The sequence below is a fragment of the Platalea leucorodia genome (assembly GCF_965183815.1).
Source record: "Platalea leucorodia genome assembly, chromosome: 4".
Taxonomy (NCBI): Eukaryota; Metazoa; Chordata; class Aves; order Pelecaniformes; family Threskiornithidae; genus Platalea; species Platalea leucorodia.
The window spans coordinates 30,893,648-30,919,745 of record NC_138826.1 but is presented as its reverse complement, the minus strand read 5'-3'; the positions used below and the strand labels follow the sequence as shown (position 1 = coordinate 30,919,745).

The window sequence follows — 26,098 nt, the reverse complement described above, 5'->3', positions numbered from 1 at the left end:
TAGAACGGCATGAGCTTTTAACAAAGTATTAATGGATATTTTAATACATTAGCATACCACGTCCAGAAATAATGACTCTATGAAGACTGCAATTTTAAGAGTTTATCTAGTTTCTTTTTGGCAAGTGCAAAAAAACACTCTGGAGCATGCCTTAATTTAACGATAAGAACACAAACTACTTTTTTCAAGATTTTGAGAGATATCCTTTGTGGCTTTTGAACATCAAGTATTAGTAATGTGAATCTAAGGATGCTTCCCTTATTCCCCCGGACGATTCAGAAATACTTACCTCTGCACTCAATTTCCTTCCCAGCCCCCAACTCACCTTGGCAAACAGCAACAGCGTTTTTTCAACTGCAAAGACGTAATACAACATTTGCTGCTCCTTTCATAAAATTAATGCCTTAAAGAGGACTATTGTACAAATGCCTTAGACTTCCAGCTGACAGACTAGATCTAAAGTCACAGGTTAGCAGGCTATATAGTAACCTGTGTTTTCATTCTATCTCCTCTCTCCAACCATTCCCCTGACACACTTCTGTCTTACAATTTTGTACTCTTCGACCTTATTTGTTAAAGACTTTTCCTTCTTTTGGGCGAGTCTGAAGATGACCCTAGTTCATTGCTTCTAGCCTTTCATTTTCAGTTTGCTTAAAAACATTTTCTGCCTTCCCACTTCTCCCACTCTATCTTAGGTGGCATTTACAATTAGCTAATTCCCTGAACCACTGGTGGAACCTGAGGAGGAGGGAGCTCTTAGCTTTTTAATCCCCATGTCTCCTGGAAATACTACACTTTCAGCCGACTTTTTTTGGTGCAGCTCTTTGTCTCCGTTGTACTTACACATGCTCTGCCAAGGGAAGTACTACTCCCACACAGCACCCACGTCTGCCCCACTGCCCCAGTTAGATGCCACTAACGCACACTCCAGTGTGAAAGGGCACAGGGGCAAAAGATCAACCCTGTTGCTCTTGAAGTAATTCTTGCTGCCTGGGACTACCTGACTCACCAACCTGGAAACATGGCACACATCTTTGTCCACCTTTATCAGTATGAGCTACCAATGTGACTGAATCCACTGCAACCACCAAACTGTAGATTCTCAACTTTACTGTCTGTAAAACAAACAAAACCAAACCCAGAAAACCTTTTCTACCTCACCCCCACTTTCCTCCTTTGTAATTCATGGATGCAACTATAGTCCAAGTGAATAAAGTGTTTTTGACAGGCTTACTTCAGTTAACTGATGAAATAGACTCTCAAGTGCCACTACTCTGTGATTACTAAACAGATTTTGTACGGCCTAAAAAGGCCATAACTTGACCATCCAGCCCAACCTCCTGCATAATTTCTACCAAAACGCTGCTCCCAGTAACCACCACACTATAGCACGAGATCCAAAATTGACTTGAAAACTTCAAGAGAACTAACCACAATCCCCATTAACCCGTGGCAAGTTTTGAAATTTCCCCCCTTCAACTCTGTTTCTGGGTTCTACCCTATTTTATCATGACTATAATACAGTTCTCTTTCTGGTTAATGAAACTTATGATTCCTTTTTTTTTTCCTGCTATGCTTACACACAAATATGTCTTTCTCCTGTATTTGTTGTCAGTTAAGCAGCTGCTTAAGCTTCTTCTCACTAAACAATACTAAAATTCTTAAATCTCATGCAAAAACATGGAAATTGTGTTTTCCTTAAATATGAGTTTTACTTGAAAGAAGAAACCATGGAAATATCTGCTCTTACTTGCTTTCATGACTGATTTCTCTCACTCCCCTTAAAAATAGCTATTTAAAAACACCCAGCAAAATTCTGTAGTAAGTGTCTTTACTAGAAGTCAATAAGGGAATACAATTACATATAACCCTCTTCAACCTGACCCAACAATGAATCAAAAGAGGAAAAAAAAGAACCTCTTATGACTTTATAACCAACTGTCAAAAACGTGGTGAATGAGAGGTCCCTAAGGAGAGGGCAAAACAAAGTCCGCAAAATAAAGTAAGTAACATTCCTTATTCAAGAAAACAAATTAAGCTTTACTCCTCAGCTAGTTTTGGATTTCTAGGAGTTTATACCCTCCTAGTAACAACCACTTTCCCTTCCTAGTTTACAGAAGCATATGAAATAGGGCATTAAGAATTAAAGGGTCTAACCACGGTGTTGATCAGCTTTTACAGATCTGAAATTTAGGATATAAAGTATCTAATTTCCTTCTGAAAGGATTCGGTGTTTAGGAGGAAACAAAAAAAAAAAAATTCTTTCTCACCTGTATTTGCTCTCAAAGCTGCTAAGCAAGACATACTTAATGGACCCTAATACTTTGCTTAAAAGAATCTCTCAAGTTTTACAATAAGACCGCTCAACTGAGGGGAAAAAACCAAAAATAAATTGCTTACAGTAACATCATCCTAGTGAGTTCCATTGATAAATCTAAACAATTTTTTAGTTCTAGAAACTTTTCAAGTTGTCTGTTTGCACTCCAAGAGTAGCCTGACAGTAAGCCAGCACAAGCTCTGACAGATGCTCTCCTTGAAAAAATGGGCACCTGTTCTTGTGCCTATCAGACTACTACATTTTAGATTTTCACCACTCCCCAAATTAGAGCTGTCTTAATTAAGATAAATCTTAATTCTTCACTTAGGACTTCAAATGTAAAGGAACACCTCTTACATCTTGTTTTTCCCTTTTTGGAGACCCACACTAGATAGCACTAACACAGTATTTTCCTACTGATACAATCTCATCCACATGAGTCTAGCCACATCTTTTCAGAAGACTGGGTACAAATGAATCCTCATGCTTCCTCAGGCACTGTTTGGCCTGTTTTTTCTTAAAAGGTTATTAGACCTTCCTGTTGGTCTCACTTTCCATGCAAACACCTCCCTTAAGTAGGGCATTGTGTTCCACACCTCACTGTTTCAAACAATCCAGGATCCCTCTCTTGGATCATAGTCAACCTCTAGAATGCTCTCCTCAGACTTGAGACAAAAGGAGCTTTGCCCGAGTATTCTTTTATTACAGGCACAAATATTAGAGTTTTGTTGTCAGACAGCTCCCTACAGATTTCAGAATCTGAGGACAAGCACACTGCTGTGTTCAGCTACAGCAACAGTATGTAAAAATTAAGCATATGAAATTGCTGAAAAAGATAAAATCCTCTAAACAGGCTACTTACACTTGACATGATCCAGAGATTTCTTCCATCTAAGTACTACATTTTCCTTCAGCTGTAACAGTGCCAGGAACTACTGTGCTGCATAATCTTTGGGCATAAAGGAGCTGCAACAAGGTTCTTCACAATCCACTGTTTCTTCCCTATGATTGAAGAGACTAAAAATACTGCAGTATATGGCTGTAGTCAGTAGTCAACAGGTTACACTAACAGAATCACTTGAAGCAAGTGTAGATCAGCATCTTCCACCTGGGAAACATCCCCAAAAAGATGCTAGCCAGCGAACTGAGAATCTTCTTTGTGGACTTTTTTTTACAGAGGAATATGCACTCTTTTACAAAGGAAATCGTAGCCAAAAAAAAAAAAATATTTATAGTACTCTTCACCAAGTTATTAGTGCAAGGGTACTAAAATATTTCTGTTAACCCAGGAAAAGTGAGAGTAGTCAACTTGTGAGGCTAGGATTTTATTGTTCCATAAGTCAATACATAAACATAGCATATTTACCACAAACTGAAAGTCTGAGTTGTTGACATTAGCTCAAAACTTTCTTGTGCCCAAGAACTCACCTTTTATTCCAACATCTAGCAATAGAGTTTGGTAAATATAAATTTCTTAATGTTAAATCAATTTCACTGATAGGGAACATTTCTTTTAGACCAAGCTAAACATACCAATTTGGAGAGGAGTTAGAAACAGACTAAAGCATACAACAATATGGTAAATTTATGATACTTGGGTTTACAGCAGGCCATCCTCAATTCCCTCTTTCTGTGGCAATTGTACAAGCTTGTAGGAGATGAGCACTAGGAGCTCTTCTGAAGGACGGGGCTTCATCCACAATACTGAAATTTAGTCACTGGAAGAAAGACACACCTCTATTGCGATTCAACACTTTGATAAATCTAGTATCAAAAGAACCTACCTATTATATCCAGTCAACATTAAAGCAAGGAGTTCTTATGTACTCCAGGAAGAGACTGAAGTTCATACGGGGCAAATGCCATATAGTTTCCCCATCTTGTCTCCTTTATACTTTTTGGTCACCTCACCTGTCAAATCCAATGCATTTCTGACAATTGCTTAAACCTTTCTGAAATTTCTGCCCAGGTGAAAGTCGTTACTGCATTTAGTGCCATATCCAATTTATTCAGTTCTTCTTAATGTGTCACTAAAATATCATTTATGCAATCTTAACTGAACACTGATGCGTCTCAACAGCATTTCATGAAGTAGCTTGTATCCCTATCTGCATATAGGATACCAATTTAGCAATTACTTCCTTTACTATGCAGTAACAGTAAAAAAAGAAAGTAAGAGTTGAACTGCTGTTAAACGCCATTAAAAAGCAGATAGACTATTTTACTCATATATTAAAAATAATTTACTTTCCCAAAATAATGTACAATTAGAAGCAGTTCAAACTATTTTAAACACAGAGCTGGAAAGTGTTTGAAGAAAAACTATTAAGTCTGAATCACATTGCACTGAAACAATATGCTGAAATGCTTTAAACTTCTGACTTGCAGCAAAACTGCTTGTAACCATGAATTTTTATTTAGTATGTGCACTAGGTGGGCTGTCAGACAGCTGCAAAGAGGAGTCTCAGTTTACTTTCTCCTGCCACCTCCACCACCGGCAAGCATGGTGGCCACCCGAATGAAGATGTTCAGTGTATCTGTGTAGATACCCATGCACCTAGGAAACAGGAAATCAAAGTTAATATTGTTAAACAGAAACAGTATTATTTAGTGTTTCACACCATTATACTTCATTTTTAAAAGCCTTCATGAAGCATCTATAACAAAATCCAACTATGATTGTCCTCAGCGCTTGCTATGTCAAAAAAAACCCCTGTAGTTTTGTTCTACCATCTCTCCTGGGAGGAACTATTTACAGAAGTCTTAACAGACAGTATACTGTTCTCACACAGGAGCCCTCTGCTTTTATACTGTACTTTTATGTGTTTATCTCCAAGAATTTTGAAGAAGGTCAGTATTATTCTACTTCAAGTATAAGAAACCAGAATCAAGGAGGTAAACAATTCACCTAAGATCAGACAGACAACATTTATAAGCAAGTTAGTTGTTAGTCAGACTTGGTCTTTTCTAAGAGTCAATTAATCCTTCTTTCCCTACCTATGACACTGTTGAAGCTTTTTTATTTAGTAACAAAGACTCGTGAATATTAAGTGACTATAAAATAGTTAACATTTTTTGTCTCAGCTCATATTGACAGATATTTTCAGAAAGCAGCTATAAATTCTCCCAGCAATGCTTTAGGAAACAAAACCACGTTTTAGAAAGTACTGCTGGAAGCATGCGACACCACACATTCAATCCCATTTCTCTCATTTCAGGCAGATGGTTTCAGTTTTAGCTCCACTAGCTATTTTCGCATTGTATTTTCAAACCCCGTGATTCTTCACATTTAACAGCAATACAATTTTGAACAGTAAACAAAAGGTCCGGCTGTTTTTAAAGCATACTTTGATATAGCTTGAAGCAAATTCTTACACAGACAGTGAGATCAGCTGTGTTAAATCAGAATACTTACGCATTGATTGGATCATATTTTGTTGCACCATAATATGGAATAGTTTCTGCACGCTTGATAACATGCTGCGTATCATAGAGCAGGAACATGCCAAAGAGTACCAGTCCACCATAAACAGCTACTGAATACAAGCCAGCACCAAAAGCAGAAGTAGGAGGCAAGAACATGGATCCTGGAGAGGAATGTACAATAGCATTAAAGAAAGCTACTATGTGTATTTGCTACTGTGAGTTGGGTCAAAGTTCAGTTACTGCAGCACATGTTTTTCAATGGGTATTCAAGTCTCAATTTGTGGTGCGTTTTTGATACCAAGAGCTTTAATAAACGAGCTGAAGATGTCACATATACAATGTGATTCAGTAATTTTCAACACCCTAGCCAATCATACATACTTTTCTTCATGTGAAAGTACTTCTGTCCCTAGGACTACAACAATGCCTAGAAATGTATAAGGGAGAAAAACAAGCGGATCAAGAACTAAGATCACGTTCACCGTCTTCCCTAGTCACTAGCAGTAACTAAAAGTACAAGCCACCACTACTGGCCATTTATCAGATTAACACTTGCCAGAACTGTAACTTCATGTTTGTTTGCAAGAACAAATTTATCAGAGTGTTTTCTGCTGTGCTAGAGTTGCAAGGGCTATTTAAGGCAAATCTTAACTGGACAGACCAGTCTGCAATTAAACGTGAGCTGCATCTTAGCAGCTTAAATTTACAACCTACTTTATCTGATAGCATTAAAACAGTATTTTACCAATTGAAGAGGCAAGAACAAAGCCTAAGCCTATTCCAAGTGGTCCTCCCATGTTCAGAAATTTTTCACTCGGAGCACACATGGCCACAGTTGAGAGCCCTCCGACGATTCCAGCAGTATACCAGGCAGCTCTGATCAGCAAAGGACCACCCAAGAAGGCTAGAGGAGCCACCACTGCACCCATGACACCTAGCCAAAGGAAAACAAAACAACACCCATAAGGTTTGGAACAGTTCTGGTAAAAACACCACCTGCCAAAACAATTTCATTTTTTTTCTGGTCAGATAACGTGGCTCAAACTAAGCTACTTACACGACAAAATACCAATGCACTCGATTGTGCACCTATCTAGAAGGAAGCACGATAAATTGGCAACCTTAGATTCCATGACCCGCTTTTATCTATCTCTGGAAAGAACTTCAAGGAGCTAGTCTTTGGAAGGAAAACTAACAGAATTCAACATATCGATCTGTTCAAAACAGAGATGGTAAGAGATACTTAGTATAGGCTAATCAACTATATAATAGCCATAGGAGCACTCAACACTGAAAAGCAGGATAGATTTCTGCTACAATAATTAGTTAGACAAGTAAGTCAGACTTTTTGCTGGAGTCTCGTATGAAACCTCTATCTAGTCCATTAATATCACATTAGGTTTTTTAACTTAATAACAATCACTAAAATAAATACAATTTCTTCTTGGTAAAAATGTTAGCTCTTGAGAGACAAATATGACTCCAGTGCCTAACATCCCCATGTATTTCCTGAACCATAAATTATTCCTGGCAAAACAGTTTTGAAAAATGATAGCCATTGTTATTTGAAGTAGGTATCATTAGTGAGAAACTGATCTGTACTCACAGCTTACACACCTGATGGAAACATGTATCTAAGAAGCCGCAGTTCTAGTCAAGTTTTCAAATACTTTCCTATCCTGTACAGCTAAAAAACGGTAAGTGTAGGCAATAGTGCTTACAGAAGCTATAGTGCCAGAAAGCAGTCACAAAACCAAAGCAGTTATGAAATCAATTAGGCCTATCCAATGTGGCATATACGTAACTCAAGTTTAACTTGAGCATGACTTCTAGAAGATTAGAGTTGTGTTAATGACGCTTAAGAAATCTTTCTGACATTCAGGAGTTCTCATTGGTCTCTAAAAAAATCTTAACTCCTACAGCAGTATATAAAAATTTACCTTAAAGTCACAGTTTTGTTAAAGTAAGAATCTGGTAACACTGAAGCACAAACATCTCTACTAGGATCGCTAAAATCACATACCTGAATGCATCATCCAAGCCAGATGTTTAGCTGCTGGACTATTTTCATAGGATATGGACCTGACCAACATTCCAGCACCAATCATCGCTGCAAAAGTTGCACCTATTGCCTGTAAAAACAGCATTACAGAGCTCAGGCTAGCATTAGGAAATACAGCCTCTGTTTTAACCTCCCAGTCTAAAAAATCAATAGCGTAATTCTCAAAGAGCAACCTAATTCATAACTGGAGCGTTTGTCAATTTTACTCCTGTAAGGTTACAGTCAAATCTTTGCAGATCCTAGCTTGCAGTAATTTGCATTTTACTTTTACTCAGTCTTCTAAGGATCCACGTTTAGTGGTAAGATGGCAACAATCTCTTTAGATATGTAAGGTAAGAGAATGAAAACATATGGTTCCGCCCCTTACTCTGATCCTCATTAAGGTACCTGAAATGTTAGCCTTACTTCTTTCTTGTATCTTTCTCCACCCAAAGCCAATACTCAGTTCAAAGGCTTTTGCTGCCAATGATTTTTAAACCTCATTGCTTCCTCTTATTGATGATTCTGAGCAGAATCATCCAGCAGCTAGCAAACTGGTCAGAAACATACAACTTTGGTTTATCACTACGGATGCGTTATTAAATTAACCTCCATAAAATTATGTAGGTGCTAGCACTTAACTATTATCATTCCACTTAACACACTGAATATAAACTAAGCAGACACATTTTGTTAGCCGTTTGCCTAGATGATTTGCCTAGTAGTATCATTTCAGCCTTGGCAAACAGGAGACAGCTTTCAATGAGCTACACAGCAGAGCACAGGGAGGAGTAAGAATGCGTAGGGACCTCAGTTTCCTTATTTAGAAAGGGATAGAAATAGGGTCATTAGCTTCAGATGGCTATTTCTAACAGGTTCTTACTTGCATATAGCTAGTAAGGATAACAGCATTTTTTTTGCTCATATAGTTTATCTTTGACAAACTATCAAAGAAGTATAGAAGGTGCATGTCAGCATGTAATTAGAATCACCAAATCTTAAGTATCCTAATGATGTTTTGTGATTTAAGTAGTCTTTATGGATAAGGACACTAGTGTAAGTGAAGTTTTGCCTTACTTTTCACCAAGTAGCTTACATTTCACATTTTTTATATCAACCATCACATTTGGGGTCTTTTCTCAGTAAATGTTTTTATTTTTATAACATAAGCTTACCAGCCAGGAGCCTCTTGTCATAAGGCTCATGAGTGCCGGAGATCTGCTTACTGCTACAGCAGACAGTGCTGTCAAGCCAATGCTTCCCGCAAAGTACATGTAAGTAGAGTGAATTCTGTCTTTCACGTACTGTGGCCAAATACTGAAAAATAAGCAGTCATACATAGCTGTGCAATTACCAGTATCAGAATGAAGACCAACTAAAAACAAAATCAAGCTGTTAAATATATTCATAGCTATGGATATAAAGGAGGTTTCATAATAATGGTGTGGTCTAGCAACTTCTGCCATGAGTTTACCTTACAACAGGGGTATGAACTTTTAAGTCTTGCTGGTCTAATGTAACGTAACTCTCTAGAAACACTGCAAATTACAAATAATGCTAATTATATTTCAATTCTAAGGAGAAAGCATACATGGGAACAGAATAACGGATGCTTTTTAACTATAGAAAAATAGAGAATGGTGTATATATAACAAACCGGTTTAAGGAAAAATGTCTACAGAACGTGTACTGGGCACTAAGTAGCCTGCTGAGCAGCTCACAAATTGCTGAGTCACACTGCACATGATTATCTGACATCACAAGACACAAACGTCACTTTGAGAGCTCTAACAATAGCAACAGACCTAGACGTGAATGAGAGTCTCTGCAGTATGATTTGGTCATACTATGGACCGAAAGCTTTCCCTGCTAACACCAAACTTAAACACAGTGCACACATTTTCTCCTGTTTTACTCTTTTGACCCATTACTTCAAGGCTTGTGGAGAAAAAAAAAATTACACATACCTGTATCAACAAAAAAGCTTCTCATAGCTACAACTGGAAAGCATTCAATATAAACACTGATGGTTACTTCCAAATAGAAGTTGTGCAGAGTGAAGTAAAATAAAACGTCTCCAGCACTCATTTCTCCCAAGCCCATACTTATCATTAACTACCTTCGAAGTCTAAGTAACTATATGGTTTTGACATCACAGTCAGGTTTTTGTTAGCCAAAAAGCAATACACCAAAGTTTTAAGCAAAACACATTTATTGGAGCAGGGCTTGTACCAAGATAAGTAGCATATTCGAAGAAGATACTCTTTCCAACATGCCGTGTTAAAGTTTAATGAACAGTCTCACAGGAACACCAGGCAAACTGGTCTTAATATGTTTTACAAAAGACTACCCTTCATAAATTATCTGTGGCACACCTTGCAAGACATATTTATACACTCTTCACAAATAGATTTCAAATTTAGCAAAACAAAGGAACTCACTTAAGTCAATATCCATTTAAGCTTGGGTAATTTAAATTTTGCATTCAGTCACACACTTTAAAATCCTGCACAGACAGAGGTAAAGGCTTTCTGTTCAGAGCTTAAAAAAAAACAAAACAAAACCAAAACCAACTGTGTGTACACTGGGTGATACCAGCTAAAGAGACAGATATAAAGAGGAGGGAGATTCACTTAACGTGCTCTTTACTTAAAACAGTAAGTCATCTTACTTACACAGCTCTTTCAATAGCTCCAATCTCACTGGACATGCCCATTCCATAATAACAGAGGGCCCCCAGGCCAACAGCAGCCCCTCCAGCAACAATAAATTTCCCCAGGCGATCAGCTGTATAAAGAAAAAAAAAGCGCACGCTCTCATGAATGCTTTTTCTTAGATAGTTAATAACATCCTCACATGAGTTGTTGTATCTGCAATAGCTGATCCATGCTAGGCTTCTTTCTTAAAGCTAGGCTTCTTTCTTAAAGCTCCACTTAACTTCACGTCCCTGTGTTACCAGTTCTCGATAAGCTACATGTGAAAAACTCTAGATTCAGCCTAGCAATACAATATAACTTCATAAAATAGAATAAGAAATAAGAGACCAGCTAATAATGTGCCAGGTTTACTGACCTTCATTACTGTGACAGGAATTCCAACACAAAACCAGTTAACAGGTTCTCCAACAGAAGAGATCACCTTTCAGCTGATTTAGGATACCAGTTCCTATCCAACTTGCTATAAACAGGAGAAAAACTAGACACTGCATCCTCTCCTCTCATTCATCTGCCCTTAATGGTTGCTCCTTGAAGAGCTCTTTGGTAGCAATTAGATCCAAATCAGTTTAAAAAGGGATTTCCAAAGCTCATCGGCAACAACACATGATTTACTATCGGTTTCTACTGTCTGATTTTTACATGTGCCACATATCAGATTACCGCTACAAATATTAATATCAATCATGAAATATTGTTATAACTGAAACAAGAGCAGCTGAGAGCAAATACCTTCAGTTGCATAACTCTAAGACTACACTTTTTCTTAATGTGTTATAGTCCAGATACTATTTAGCCAACCTACGCATATTCCATTTGTCAGTTCAATGCTATGATAGGACATTCACAAGCCTGTTCTACTGAACACTGCTATCTAAAGAAATCCCTTTGTAATCCGCTGAAATTACGATCCACACTAGATGTACTAGCAAGTATAGTAAGCCAAGGCCTTACATAACTGTAGCACCAGAAACTTTTTTTTTTTTTGCAAACTGTACATGCTGTAGAAAAGTCCTTCCTTTAAGCAGTACACAAAGTAGATGTAGCAAAGTGTTAGCTTGTTTTTTTAATATCTGCAACCAAGTCTCCATTAAGAGACAACCATTTTTGACTGAATAGTTCTCAAAAGCAGCTTAAAGTAGAGACATCAAGAAATTTCTCTATTCTGTGACATATTTGCAGCTTTAAACTTTACAAGAAAAGACAAGCAGAGAAACTGTCTCCAGTTGTTTCTGGGAGATCACCAAGCAAACTTACACATGAAACAATATTCTCAGTCATTTTAATGGTTTGAAGAAAACTGATTCCTTCAAGGAAGTTCTAAGTTAAGCTTCAAAGATTCTCAGTATTTAAAGCAGAACTACTCTACCTTTAAGCGCCGTTTCTGCAGATGGCTCAAATGCTGCTTCTTTAATTTCCTGGCCAATTTTTCCACGTCTCACCCCCGTTCTTACTCTGGTGGCATAACACTGTTAGATTCAGAAATAACATAAGAAAGATTCAATGAAATAAAATAAAAAACATTTCTTATCGATTTATTTGCTACACTTAAAATTGGTATACAGTCTCTTATTTATCTGTGCTTATCTCCCCAAGACACGAAGCAACTGTGCTCAAGGAAAACAACTGAATATTAAACTTTAGGAAGCTTTGTGAATAACATTCACGCATTCTAGAAGTACAGAACCAATACAGTGAATTTCAGAAGTTGAAGTTTTCAGTTTGCATTTCTTCTGCTCTAGTCCCACTGTACTAAACAAGGCCATTGTTTTTACATTTCAAAAAAAACCTTCTCTTTACTTCTTTATTTTGTAAAAAAATATTTTGCTTTCTATACAAAAGCACTCTTTATATAAACACTTATATGTAAAAAAAATATACTTGCACAATACTTACACTTTACAGACACTAACTTTGGAAAAGCAGCACGAATTCTTTGCTTTAAACTCTAGCCTTGATTTAAGAGAACAAACCTTGAATGAAGACCTATGAACTTAAGATTTTTAAGGCTGACAAGCTCCAAATAAATATAGCACACTACTCAAAGTTTTAGTAAGCTGCAAGAGCAACACAGAATAAATTCATATTTAAGTTCAGAAACAACTTCTGAAGTTTCCGTACTATTTTTCCCAGGAATTTCTAAATTATTATACACGTACCTGAGCAACCAAGGGGTCACTCAAAGCTGTGAGTTTGTTTTAACACTAAAACCTGAACTCTACAAGCATCGCTATCATCAGCCATTAGAGCAATAAATTTCAGGAAGTTTACCATAGCACTTCAGTTTTGTTGTGTTTTGCATATAACAAGATCTAGCCCAACACTCTAATTATGTAGCACTCACCACAGAAATAAAACAAGCACAAAAAAATAACAAACCCCAAACAAGAAAACACACACACACACAACCCCCAACACACCTACAAACTTAGGACAATTTAAACAGTTTTCTATGCTTAAGAGGAAAACACAAAGGAGGTGAAGAATTTGCCATCAGCACTATCACCAAGATGATGACAGAAGAGCAGTTGTGAGTTACCTGGGCAGAAAGCAAAAATAAACCAACTTCTCTCAATGAAGAATACACAGACAGCGTCTTAGGAAGACGACAGTTCAGTTTTTAAAATTGCTGGTAAGACCCATGATAATCCTGCCACAGTTCAGAAATTGCTCCAACCTGGGCTACGCCTCTAAACACATATTGGGACTAAAGTCTTTGAAAAGAAAGTTTTTATTTTAATATTATATTTAAAACTCTTACTTGGAAACAGGGAGCTAGGAGGAGGTCAGACAAAAAGTTCTGCTCGCCCCACCTTAAACAGCAAGGCTTGTCCAACACTACCTACCTCCTTTAAGTTCTTTTTTCCAGTAATTTCAATAGGGAAATAGTCATTAGAACAAAAGATATTATTTCAATTGCTCTTAAAAACCGTGTTTTTTTGATTGAGTAACCCTCTTCCTTCAGTAAATTAGTGCAGGTACCTCAAACAAGCAGAAGGCTCATGATCATTCCAAACAGGTACTCCATGAAAAGCAATTCTTTTGGCAAAACAATCAACTCTAAAATAGCAGTCAGAACTGTTAGAAAGATAATTATCTTACCTGGTTAGGCTGCCACAGCCTGTATGCTTTTATATTGGAGTTCCTCAAGGCTGGGGAAGCCTGCGTAATGGTGGGGCGGATAGTCTGGCATGATAACGCCCTCAGGCATACTAGCCTTGCAGCCAGCATGGTTGCTTATATAATTTAATACACTGTGTTCCTACAAGTACACAAGAAAATATACTTTACCGTTTTGTTACGTAGTTTTCAGACAACAAGATACACTTATGACTTATTTTCAACTACACTACAGCCTGTAGCAGAAATAGTATTACCACTAGAGTATTGTAATAAGAGCCAAAACCTTCTTAAATATACAGTTTAACTCTCTTCCATCTGTATTTGTCGCCTGTTTCCGTTAGAGTCTTATCTCTCACAACTTACCTCAAAACAAGAGAACATACCACTTTTCATACATATAAATTACATCAAGACCCTTTATGTACTTGATGTTTGAGTTACGTTGGCGACTAACTTTCATTTTGAGACATAACACTGCAGGAGTACTCCGCTCTCCAAACAGATGTTCAAAAAGATGCTCCAAATTTACACAAACTTCAGCTAAGTATAAACCTAAATGAGTAAACAGCACAACATATACAGTGGATAAAGTTTTAGAGAGGCTTTAAACTACCCTCTGAAGAGTAGATTAGCTTTATAGACATGGTATTCAGTCAAGGTCACAGTTCAGGTCATCTTGTGCAGTTTTGACCAGAGAACAATGACTCCACTCACAGGCAAATCGACAGCATAAGCAGACACGAGCCTGTGTATTCTACAGATAGTATTAAAACCCCTAGCTTACTTCCATAAATAGTTGCACGTCTTACACATAAAAAAAAACCTAAATCCTTGTAGTTATGCATAGTTTAATTATAACTATAAAAAACCTCTGATATCACAAGACGCTCCAGCTACCAATACATTTTTTCAAACAACTGTTCATAGCTTATGTGCACAGTGTCCAATGTAATTTAAAAGCATTCTAAATAAAGGCAACTTTAAACATGCAGGAGAAACGAGCACCCACAGCACTGGTCAGCTAGCATTAACCATAAAGAAGTGAAAGTGAGAAAATAATCCTGCTGCTAGAAGTCACTTTGTTTTGAAGCTCGGTTATGAAATCCTGCGTTTATATGTGGCAGCACTTTCGAAGAGACATCCTGTTTCCGCCACTAAAACCCGCTCTGCCACTGGGATGACAGTTTGCAGGAAGTTACAGTGACAACTCTATGACTTTGATTTTTATTTTTTTGAAACTGGTATTTGAAGGAAGACAACTTCAAGCGTTAGATTAAGAACAAGAACGAACGACAGCTGACTACTAAAAAGAAAACATAAACGTCATCGACATTCCAGTATATTAACCAGCAAATACAGCGGTAACGAAACACTGCGAAGCCGCTGCTGCACCAGAGCGTGAGGAAACCCACTCCAGCCGGGGCAGGGCGGCGAGAACCCCTGCGGGGGCGGGGAGGCGGCCAGCGCCCACCTCAGGCCTGGGCCGGGCCGCGGGCCCTCACTCGCTTTCGGGTCGGGCCGGGCCCGGGCCCGGATCCTGCTCCCGCTCCCGCTCCCGCTCCCCGCCGGGCCGGGCCGCCCCCCCACCCCCCGCACCTGCCTGGCCGCCTCTCGCCCGCTCCGCCCGACCGGTCGCCCCGGCTCCGGCCACTGCACGCGCAAGCCCGGAACGCCGCCTCAGGAGCAGAAGTGACGTCAGGCTGCTCTGCGCGCGCCCAGTAACTGGCTCGCTCACCCCACGTGACTCCAGAGCACGCAAGCGCCATTGGCTCGAAGAGGCCTGGTGAAGTGACGCTCTGGAGCCTGCGGGAGGGGCGCGGAAGCCATCTTTGACAAGGGCAGGGAAGCTTCTCGAAGCTACCGCAAGCTGGGCTCTGCCTTACGCAACTCTGCACGTCGCAGACCGTAAATCAGGCGCTGCCCGCCGTGCCGCCGTCGCGCCCAGCGGCAGGCAGAGGGGAGCCGCCGCCCCCGCCACTGGGCCAGCAGCGCCGGCCAGCAGCCGTGTCACCCGCCGCCGCGCCGCCCCCGCCGCGCCGTTTCGAGGGAGGGCGGGGAGGCGAGGCCGCCCCCCGCGGGGCGAGCTGCAGCCGGCAGCGGCCGGCCTGGCCTCTGCAGATACCGGTCTCGAAGTCCCGGCTGCCCTGGAGAGTGTAACCGCAGCGCCCTCGGTGCGCGCACGGAGGGAGAGAGATGCCCGGCTGCTGGGTGGCCCCGCGGGCGGGGAGGGCCGCCTGGCCTGCCCGGCGGCGGCGTGGCCGGCCCGGGCCGCGGGGCCTGCGTGCCTCCCGGCCGGCGAGGCGCTGCTCCGGCTTGCCAGCAGGTGGCACGAGCTGTGTGAAAATACCCGAGCGAGGCCTCCGAAGTTAACTTCACCTCCAAGGAGCGTAACAATCCGTCTTCTCTGCGCTTTCCCCCTCCATTTTGTCAGCCGCTCCGTTTGCTGACGCAGGGTTTAAAATGGCAGGGAGGAGAGGTTTGGCAGCGAGTGCACCCGGGCGGGCTTTGGTGGCCGCCGTGACAGCGACTCGACGGCAGTGGTCCACCAGCAGCGGCCAAAGGCGTGCCAGACTGCCACCGGCGCGTGGCCTGTGTCTCCGCGCCTTGGCCCTGCTAGCGGCCTTTTTGTCACCTTCACCACTCACTGCGTGTGAATTTAAGTCTTGCCCTTCTCAGGGTGTCAGAAAGTTCAATACCTTTCCATTTCCTTCCCTTTATGGCAGAACAGTCTAGTCTGAACCGGGAGGTAAATCCCCCCCTTTGATAACTTTTCCTTGGATACCTCTCTTCCACGTGGATATAGTCCCTGCTTTAAGGCAGGCACCCGCATGCCAGATAGGCACAAAATACAGTATTGTGTACATAACTTACAGAAACAGATGCTTCCAGCCCTAATACTAGCCTTGCCCTGGGCAGAGCCTTGCAAGGGTACTCCAGGCCTTCCAGGGTCTGAACATTCCCCTTTATGGCTGAACTAATCCTCTGCTGGCAGCTGCTTTAAGGCCTCACTCCAGCTGGAGCTCTGAGCTTTTTTCCAAGCTTAATCCTAACCATAAACTGAGCCCTAAGAAAGACACAGCAGCACTTCCCGGGACTATTGATTCCTCAGGGCAATACTCTTTGCAACCCTTTATTTTCTTTGGCAGCTCAACTCCAACTGGAGATCTGTCTTTTCCTTTCCACCAGCTCTAACCCTAACCTAGGCTGAGCCAAAGGCTCGTGACATGGCTCAGTCCAGACCCTTACTATTACCAGGAGAAGAATTCTTTTGGCAGCCCTATTTCTCGCTTTACCAGCCCTTTTCCAGCCCCATCCCAGCTGCATTTCAGGCTTTCTTGTTCTTTCACTGCTAGTGCTAATCTTAACCCTAGTTCGAGCTATGAGCTAGGCACTATTGAGAAACACAGTATTCTTCAGACAAGAACTCTTTTGGCAGCCCCTTTCCAGCCCCACTCTAATACAGCTCTGTAATTTCTTTTAGCCTTAACGCTACATATGGGCATGGTTCTTCACAGCCAAGTAAAACAGACTGTGAGAGCCTTGAGCAGGATCAAAGACAAATGTAACAAAAAAAAAAAAAAAAAAAAAAAAAAAAGAGGTGTTGAATATAGAATTAAGTACAGGAATAGAATGAGAGTTACAGATACGCTTTTGAAGATGGTGAAATTAGCCTTTCTATATCTTGGAGCCTCCTTGTTGAAACTGTAAAAAAGGAAATACAGTGAACTGCTAGTTCATAAAATGAAACTCAGATAAGAGAGATCAGATACTGGAGAGGTCTAAAAGTGCACCAGCACATAGGACCTTGAAGAAGAATTTGAATGAGAAGAATGAAGCAGAAGAACACACGACAGAAGGGTGGAAATTCCATCAGAGGGGACCAAATCTAATGGGATTCAAGGTCTGATTCTTACTTACTCTGATGCTTGTTTGCTTTCCTTTGGAGTAAATGAAAATCCAGAGCTTTGAAGTCTGTTGCCCTGAGGTCTCCTGCAACGGAAGAAAAAATGCCAGTTTCAGGCCACAAAGATGATGTTTACTTAGAGACTGCTAGTGTTTATTTCAGAGTTTGTAACACTCTATAATTGTTAAGTACTAAAGGATTCATTATAATAATAAATATTTAAATTTATAATTCAGTTATTAATAGTCATAATTTATGCAAGGAATCAAACATCTCTCTTACTACAGCATGTAATCATGTAAAAAAATCTCCTGGGACTTTCAAGTAAGATCCTCAATCCAGCTCTGTCCTAAATCGTTCTTAAATAGATAGTTTTGCCAGAAGCAATCCAAATCCACACAGGGCCCACACTGCAGCAAATTCAGCTGTTGAGGCTTTTTCACAGAAACTTGCCTGCTAGCAGATACTCCTTTTCTGCTCGATGGTCAACACATGTAAATGCTCTAGCTAGTGAAATCGGTGCATGAAACAGTGGCCTCATATGTAAACAAGTCCCAAACCATCTAAGAGTTTTAGAGTTAAAACCAGCAGGTTGGATCCTATCTGCTGGTGCCACTGCAACATGACTGTTTCTCTCAGACAGGAAGGCAGTCGCTTCAGTCACTGTGCCACCTGGTATTACTGCAGAGCTTCAAAGCAGCTGGCTGTGCTTCTGCAGTTCAAGCTCATGCTGACAAAAGCATGGATAACAGCATGACAGTGAGGCTCATTGGTGAGATGGCAGCCAAATGCATACATAAAAACTTGCTTTTTAACTCTGATGCGCTGTTTCTTCAGATAGTTGTGCTGCTATCCAGGGGAACATTGACTGGCTGGAGAATTGGGCAAACAGGAATGTCATGCAATTCAACAAAAGGGAGTGCAAAGCCCTGCACCTGGGGAGGAACAACCCCCTCCACCAGCACAGGCTGGGGTGCCCAGCTGGAAGGTCGATTGGCAGAAAAGGCCCTGGGGGTCCTGGTGGACACCAAGTTGAACGTGAACCTCCAGTGTGCCCTTGTGGCAAAGGCGGCCAGCAGTATCATGGGCTGTGTCAGGCAAAGCACTGCCAGTACGTCAAGGGAGGTGATCCTTTCCCTCTGCTCGGCAGTGGTGAGGCCACATCTGGAGCGCTGTGGCCGGTGTTGGGCTTCCCAGTACAAGAAAGATACGGGCATACTGGAGAAAGTCCAGCAAAGGGCCACAGAGGTGATTAAGTGACTGGAGCATCTTTCACATGAGGACAGGCTGAGAAAGGTGGGACTGTTCAATCTAGAGAAGAGAGGGCTTAGGGAATCTTATCAATGCGTATAAATACCTGATGGCAGGGAGTAAAGGAGAAGGAGCCAGACTCCACTCAGTGATTTCCAGTAGCAGGACAAGAGGCAACAAACTGAAATAGAAGACATTTTGTTTAAATATAAGAATTATGAAAATTAATTTTTTTTTTTTTTTTTTTTTTTTATTATGGGGCAATTGCACAGTGGAACAGGTTGCTGAGAGCATTGTGGAGTCTCCATCTGTGGAGATTTTCAGAAGCTGACTGAACACAGCCCTGAGCAATCTGCTTGTGCAGGCGGATTGGCCTAGATGATCTCCAGAGGTCCCTGCCAACCTCAGCTATTCTACAAGTCTATAAAGTATTAACATACCAGTGATTCCTGAAGGATCTGAAGCACTTCTGGTTTTTCAGGACTGATACGCACCAATGAGAGGTGTTTGGAAACAGTAAAAATTTTCTCCAGGCGGTATGTAAAAAAAGATTATATTTCCAAAGAAACAAAAATACCAAAAAAGAAAAAAACCCCAAAGATACTGTTTTTTGAAAATAGGTGAACAATTCCTCAGAAATCAAAAGTATAAACAGGAAACTTGTACTGACATAAAAATTTCCTACAATTTTAATTTCAATAGGCCATGTTTTCACCTACAACATGTTTTGCATTTACTGGAAATCTTATCGTTCTCTAGGCAGGACCAAGGACAGTTTGATGTTAAAGGGTTAATGTCTAATTAGAAATTTTGCAAGATCCGAAAACGCCATTGTGAAGGGACTTGAGTATCCTGAAGGGATATGTGAAGTTGGCATGCCAGGCAGCGGGGCAGGCTCCAAGCCCTGTCTCTCTGCCAGGCAGGAGCCAGGTGAAGGAGCAGCCCTTTGCCTGCTTCCCAGCCTTGCCAGTTCCCAGCAGTGAAATCTCCCCTGAACTGCCAGGGCATAAAGGATGGTGGTTTCCAGCTGCTGTGCCTAAGGGGGAAAGCTGATCTGACTGCCTAACTACCAAAGAGACTACTCCAAGCTCCCCTCCTCAGACCTTGTATGAAAAACAGCATATATTTTCAAACAATAAAGTCAGTCTGTTCTTACAGATAAATGGTTTCTTAAGGGATTTTGTTGTCTTGCTGTGAAAGTGAGGATCGCAAGCAATGCAGTCATCTTCCAAGAGACACCATGTGACGTGTTTTCAGCCGTGCACTCTGCCTTGCCAGCCACCTGAAATGGGACAGTAAAAAACTCTTACGTTCAGCCCAGTGCAATCCTGGAAAGCCGCATGAGCCACAACAAGGCCATTATTGTGTTAATAAATAGGGTCAGTGTCAGTTTTGAAGCTTAAGCTTTTAACTCTGCAGCTCTGGCATCCTCCTGCAGAAAAAGACATCTCTGTCAGTTGTTCACATGGCCATGTTCATCAGCAGAAAATAAATAAATCTGTAGTTAGCACAATTTCTCCTTAGGGTAAACTTTGCCATTGAAGTTTTTCAAATTGGAGCTGAAGAAAAATATTTTGACGGTTTTTCTGGCTGTGCTGACTCTAGCACTTCAGATATCTCTCCGAGCAGATTACAGGGGACTTTTGGACTTAATCTGTTCCTGCTATTCATGTGACAAACACATATTTATTAAGCATCATGTTCTTATTTTAGATTAGATATCATAAAATGGCGCAGTGTGGAGGGAATTTGGGGAGTCAATACCAATGTCTTTCTCAAAGCCTGGCAAGAAAAAAGTGCCATTAAACAGAATATTATTTTACCATGGAAGAATAAAGTATTGTATGTAGCTCCTTCCATGCAGGAATCTGAGCAGCAGGAACAGGCTGGGATGTGCCAGAAGTGAAGCAGTGTCAATATTTTCTACAGGCGTGAGAATTTGTGGGGTCTTGGTTTATTCAGCCGGATCTCAAAAATTTTCAAACAGTTGCTTCAGTGTGGTGGTACTGAACCGTGCTGACACCGAGGTTAGTGTCTTCACTCATTTCTATTACAAAGTTTGCACCTCGTTCGTTTTAAAAAGCATTGTGCTGAAATTTGGACTGCAGCTTGTATATTTTGAGGACTTGCATGTATACTTACATTAAGCAAAAGTAACTTCAATGCAGTAATATTGTATCTGGAATTGGAGAAAAAGTTTGTGTGTGTTTGTGAGGAAATTGCTTACGCAGTGTTATAACAAGCATCAGCTATAAGGAATTTCATATCTTATCTATCTTGCTACCATAAAATGAATGTATTGTGGCAGGCACTTCTAGTGTAATGTCTTCTGGGTTGTTTAAGAGATAGCTGGATTTTTGTGTGTGTAAAAAGTGGTGTTTTGAGCACAGCAAAAATAGTCAGCCGCCTATAGTTACTGTAGACATTTTAAAAATGAATTTATATACACATTTGTGTAAAAAAAAAAATCATTTAAGACTAGAAAACAAACCATATATCTGTTTGCAACCTCTGAAACAGTCTGGAAAACAAAACAATACATCTCAAACAACAAAAATAGCAGCCTTGTTTTAAACGTGTATTTTCATGCTGCCGGAGGTGTTCTGCCTGTCGTCAGTACTTTTTGTGAAAAACAATGCCATGAGTACACACACAAGTTTGCTCTGCGAGTACTCTGCAAACTTCAAACTTACTAAGGAAAAAGTCTTTCCGGTAGAATTTATGGAAACGTGCATGTCAGAGCAGCTTTGGGAGGAACAGGTTCTGTTGGCTTTTTTTTCAGTCAGTACTACGTTTGCCTTCTTGGGCATACTAAAGAAAGGAGCCTCATGTCAAGCTGTGGTGATAAAGAAGCTTTTGCTCTTCAAAGCCCTAAGGGGGAAAAAAATCTAAATGGGCAGGCCACCTACTGAGAAATTCCTGCATCTATTTTTTTTTTCCCCCCCCCATCATTCCTATTTAGGCCCTGTTTTGTAGAAATGACTTCGTTTTCATATTATCTGAGAGGAAATGTCATCCGGGTTGTAGTCAACATTTTTTGTAGGTTGGCTTCCCTACGGCCATACCAATAATCCTGATGAGCTCCTGTCTCTAATCTGCCTGTTTCCCCGGGGAAGAGGCACAGCTACCTCTGCTACGGCCGCCTTAGCAGTACTGCCTTGTTTGACCTGCCCAGCCATTTCCTCTGACTTACTCTGGGTCTTTTCCTGGCCACTGCAAGAGCCCAGGCCTTTTCTCGCTACTTCTGACATTCCCCCAGGCTTCACCTTGGTCTCAATTCTAACACTTCGGTCTGCTTCCAAGCCTGCTGTGTTTTATCCTCGCTTTCTCCCTGACCTTCATCGGTCCCTTCCTCCTTCTGTTCCCTCTCCCATACCAGCTGCGAAATATAATCAACTCTTGGTTAAAGGGAGTTGCAGTCCCTCTCTTTATTTTCTTAACAAGAAGTCCACTTACTTTTTTCAGACGTTAAACAGGGATTTTGATACTAAAGAGCATTTTCTTTCCACACATACTGTGAGATTCATTCTGGCCTAGACAGTCTGTAGCCATTTAAACAAATCTTTTTGCCCTGCCAAATGTTAATGCTAAACTTCATCGACTACTAAAATAAACTTCAAAAATCAGATGTTTGATATCAAGACTTACATTTTGCATTAATTATGTATTTTACATCTCATTTGGAAAATGAGGGCTAGAGCATTCATTTCTGTTCCGGAATTTAACCAAGGTTAAAATACATGAAGGTATATAAACTTGGATGTCAAATCCCCAGCTCAGTAAATTGCTTAAGCTTGTGAGTAACTATGATACTACTTGGAACAGCACTCTAATGTATTTAACTTAAAGCACATGCTCAGAACTGTTGCTTTAGTTACTCAGGAGTAGTGCTTTGGTTACTCAAGTGCTCAAAGATAAATGAAGATGAGTGCTTTGGTGAGCAAGGACCTGACATTGTACGGTTATAAATGAATACATAAGATAGAACATTTTGTTCACTGAAGATTCTATTTGAATAAATTGTACATAAAAGGACATTTCTTTTTCTTGATCCATGTTTTAGAGTCTACAGCATGAATTATTTATTTACATCAGACGATAAAAAAAGCTAAAATGGTTTTAAAATATTTTTCAATGAAAGGGTGAAATCTACGTTTACAGCATGAGACCTCTCAACCTCCAAGAAACTGCTATTCATTTTGTTTAAATACAACAAATACTCATTTTCCTAAATGCCTGTGAACTCTATACTGCAGCAAAAAATGACCCGGGGCTTTTTCTAAAATTGCTGTTTGTGCTTTCTAATTACTTTTAACATGCAGGGCACTGTTCTTCTGCAACTTATTGAAAAAAAACCTCTTTGAAATGCAGTAAGCTTTGATTTAAAGTGATTGGTTTCCACCTGGATGTAGTGAAATTTTCTTCTTAGGAAGTTTATTAGTACATTAAAAGATGCAAATTAATTCATAATTCTTTCAGCTCATTCTCTTGGGAACAATTACACAGGGAAATTATTAATGTACAAGAAAACAACAGTTAAAAATCTCAAAGGGCAACAGGGGTGTGGAATATATGAAAACATTTAGACCTAGCTAATAGCAGAATTCGGTTATAATAATAACAGTTCATAAACCAGTTTTAATTTTTCTTTATTTGTAAACTGATAGCAGCCACATCGTGCACACAAGGAATCAAAGACCCCGGCAAAATGAGTTTATAGTCAAAGTCCCTGCTCTCAATGAAGTGCTGCAGAAACAGTGGGAAGAGTTGAACACATACTACCAGGGCTTCTAGGATCACAGCCAAAAGTAGGGCTTCAATCAGTTCACCCGCTTCAATGTCTCTGATGTATACCGTTCCATGATGATTGCATACAAAACTATCATTTCACTGTAAGCCTCTGCAGGCTGATAAATAAGCCCAATATTTTCATCTGTATAATGAAAACTCCTCAGGATCGAGTTAATATTTGATGAAAAACCAGCAAACATTTGCTTTTTAGGCTGCTTGGATGCACTTATTTTTTCTCCTTCTAGTTAAGGTGTTAAACAACTCAGCCACTTTCCGTTTTTCTTTTCATCATTTGTCCAGCATGCTTTTAATGTTACATATCTGATGAAAATTTCAAATATTTTTACAATCAGAGTCATAACACAGGCTATCACCAGGATACCTGTAATTACTCTTGGCTATCTGCTTCCAGCACTCCCTGACATCTGGCTATCAATGAAAAGACTGAGAGAGAAACACATGTTCTCAAAATATTGTAAAATAAGCATCACTACTGAGGGAGGTTTGCCCATAACATGTTTTAAAGAACTTGCCCTTTTTTAACTTTAAGCACAGCCACATAAACATAATATACATAGATCAAGCCTCTGCTGACCAATACCCATTTCCCTGAGGTCTCCATACTGAAAGTCTGATCATAGCTTAATATACTGGGGCAAAACAATAAACAGGGACGTCACCTGAACTGAGAAAAAGATTTGGTTATGGATATGCAGGAATAAACTAACTTGTATTAGAGTTGTTCACATAGGACTTTCTCTACAGACTCTAAGGACTACTGTTTCCAAATGAAAAACGTTTAAATCTGAAAAAAAATAAGATGCATTAAAAATATTTCTCTCTGTTTTCAGAATAGTGTAAGAACTGAAATAATAAAAATCTAAATAACATAGGTTGACAAAAATAAATCTTCAAGAAGAAGAGTGGACACAGTAGAACTCTTGTACATACAAATCACCTAGACAGAAGTCCAGGTTCTAAATACAACAATATTTATTGTATTTTCTAGTGACAGTGGGCCACATCCAAAACTCCCTCCCTCCCTCAAAAAAATTCCCAAATTCCCAATTAGAGACATTGTTTTGATGATGTGTATAAAGGAAAAGAGAAGTTTCTACATGTTAAAAAATAGTACCGTCAAAAATATTGGTTAAATTCCTGTTCTGTTCTGTTCCTGCAGTTGCCCGACTGGATGAATATATTTCCTTTTGCCAAGCTAAAATAGGCAGTTTGCTTCCAGAGGAGCAATTCTATCTCACAGTTCAGTTAAGGCTACTGCGAAAAATCAAGGATTATTACCTATCTAATGCCATCATTCTGTATATTTAAAAGAACATATGGACTTATTGGAAAAAAAGGAATAGATACTTTATGCATAATTAATTTAACATCCCTATGCAACTCAAATTCCACTAGCCTCTTTTAGCTAGTTTGTTCTCTGCTGGTTTCTGCTAGAGACCAACATCCCCACGAACTGGGAGAGAAAGATACCAAGGAATCAGAAGAACATTTCTGAGTGAGAATACTGGCAAGGGGCCATTATGGTTAAGCAGTTTCAAATGCAAATTTAACTATATGAAAATGCAAGCAGAAGTTCTTTTTTCTGAGGGCAGGAGAATAACAGTTATTTTTCATGGCATGTTTATTTTTGCCCTTAAAAAATGCCCCCAAAGCCAACAATATAGAAAACTTCAGAGGAATGATAGGCTATATGAAGAGGTCTGTGATACACTGTGGGCAATAAGAGCGTGAGGTGAGACCAGGGTTTTTATAATCAAAATTTTCATTCTGTAAGACTTTGCTTCAGGCTGTTAAATGTGAAGCAAGCTGATGACATCAATTTGATTCTGAAGGGTCATGTGCCTGTATGAGAAAGCTCTGATTTAACTTAACTTGGGATAGCATTTCTCTAACTTTAAGGACAAAATGGACAGAGATATTCCATGTCACCATGAAGTGATTTCTTAGAAGGCTAGCACCAAGGTTCAATGGCTGAGATCCCTCAGCTGTTGCCTCTGTGATATGCCTCTTTGGCAGCAAACCAATAATGTCAGCCTAGCATAAATGTAAGTGCCAGATCCATTTTTTTTTTTCCTTTGAAGTGCACAATCTTAAATGATCAGGGTAAAGCCCTGGAGAAAACAATATTCAAGTTAAATATCATCATTGTTCTCGGGAAATTACTTTAGTAGCTATTCTAATTAATCATGGTCATTCCCTATCTACATAGAGAGCAGACAGAGAAAAGAAATGTCACGTAAGGACAGTCTTTCAGGAGAAGTTTCTCCCCTTTGGACACAGGCATAGAGGCCTGGGTTAACATAAGAACTCAGCAGGCTACAAATAAAAAAGGTGAGAGCTTCTCTAAATATCAGGCTCTGGGCTTGGTTACTGTATTTCTGGGATTTGGCCCTTAGCAGTGTAGTCATTCAGAAACCAGCTGCTGATTACTACCAAAGCAAAATTTGTGATATAAATGCGTGAAACAGAGACACTGAAGGAAATCACTTTGAAAATGCAGCAATGCCTCA

At 40.1% G+C, this 26,098-nt stretch overlaps 1 protein-coding gene across 4 annotated transcripts; it reads right to left on the bottom strand.

The window, feature by feature from the left end:
• Window positions 1-4,542: 4,542 nt before the first annotated feature.
• GHITM (growth hormone inducible transmembrane protein) lies at window positions 4,543-15,637 on the bottom strand. 4 transcript variants are annotated; one of them, XM_082310464.1, is made up of 9 exons: window positions 15,357-15,637; window positions 13,601-13,760; window positions 11,868-11,967; window positions 10,460-10,571; window positions 8,960-9,101; window positions 7,767-7,875; window positions 6,489-6,677; window positions 5,733-5,904; window positions 4,543-4,874 (listed from the first exon to the last, which is right to left on the bottom strand). In XM_082310464.1, exons 2-9 carry the CDS (start codon window positions 13,727-13,729, stop codon window positions 4,787-4,789), a joined length of 1,041 nt encoding a protein of 346 aa, XP_082166590.1. In that variant the 5' UTR covers window positions 13,730-13,760; window positions 15,357-15,637; the 3' UTR covers window positions 4,543-4,786. The 4 variants fall into 4 exon arrangements, with proteins under 4 accessions (XP_082166590.1, XP_082166588.1, XP_082166589.1 ...); XM_082310462.1 differs by lacking the exon at window positions 15,357-15,637 and adding an exon at window positions 15,218-15,333; XM_082310463.1 differs by lacking the exon at window positions 15,357-15,637 and adding an exon at window positions 15,222-15,327.
• Between the last annotated feature and the right edge of the window lie 10,461 nt (window positions 15,638-26,098).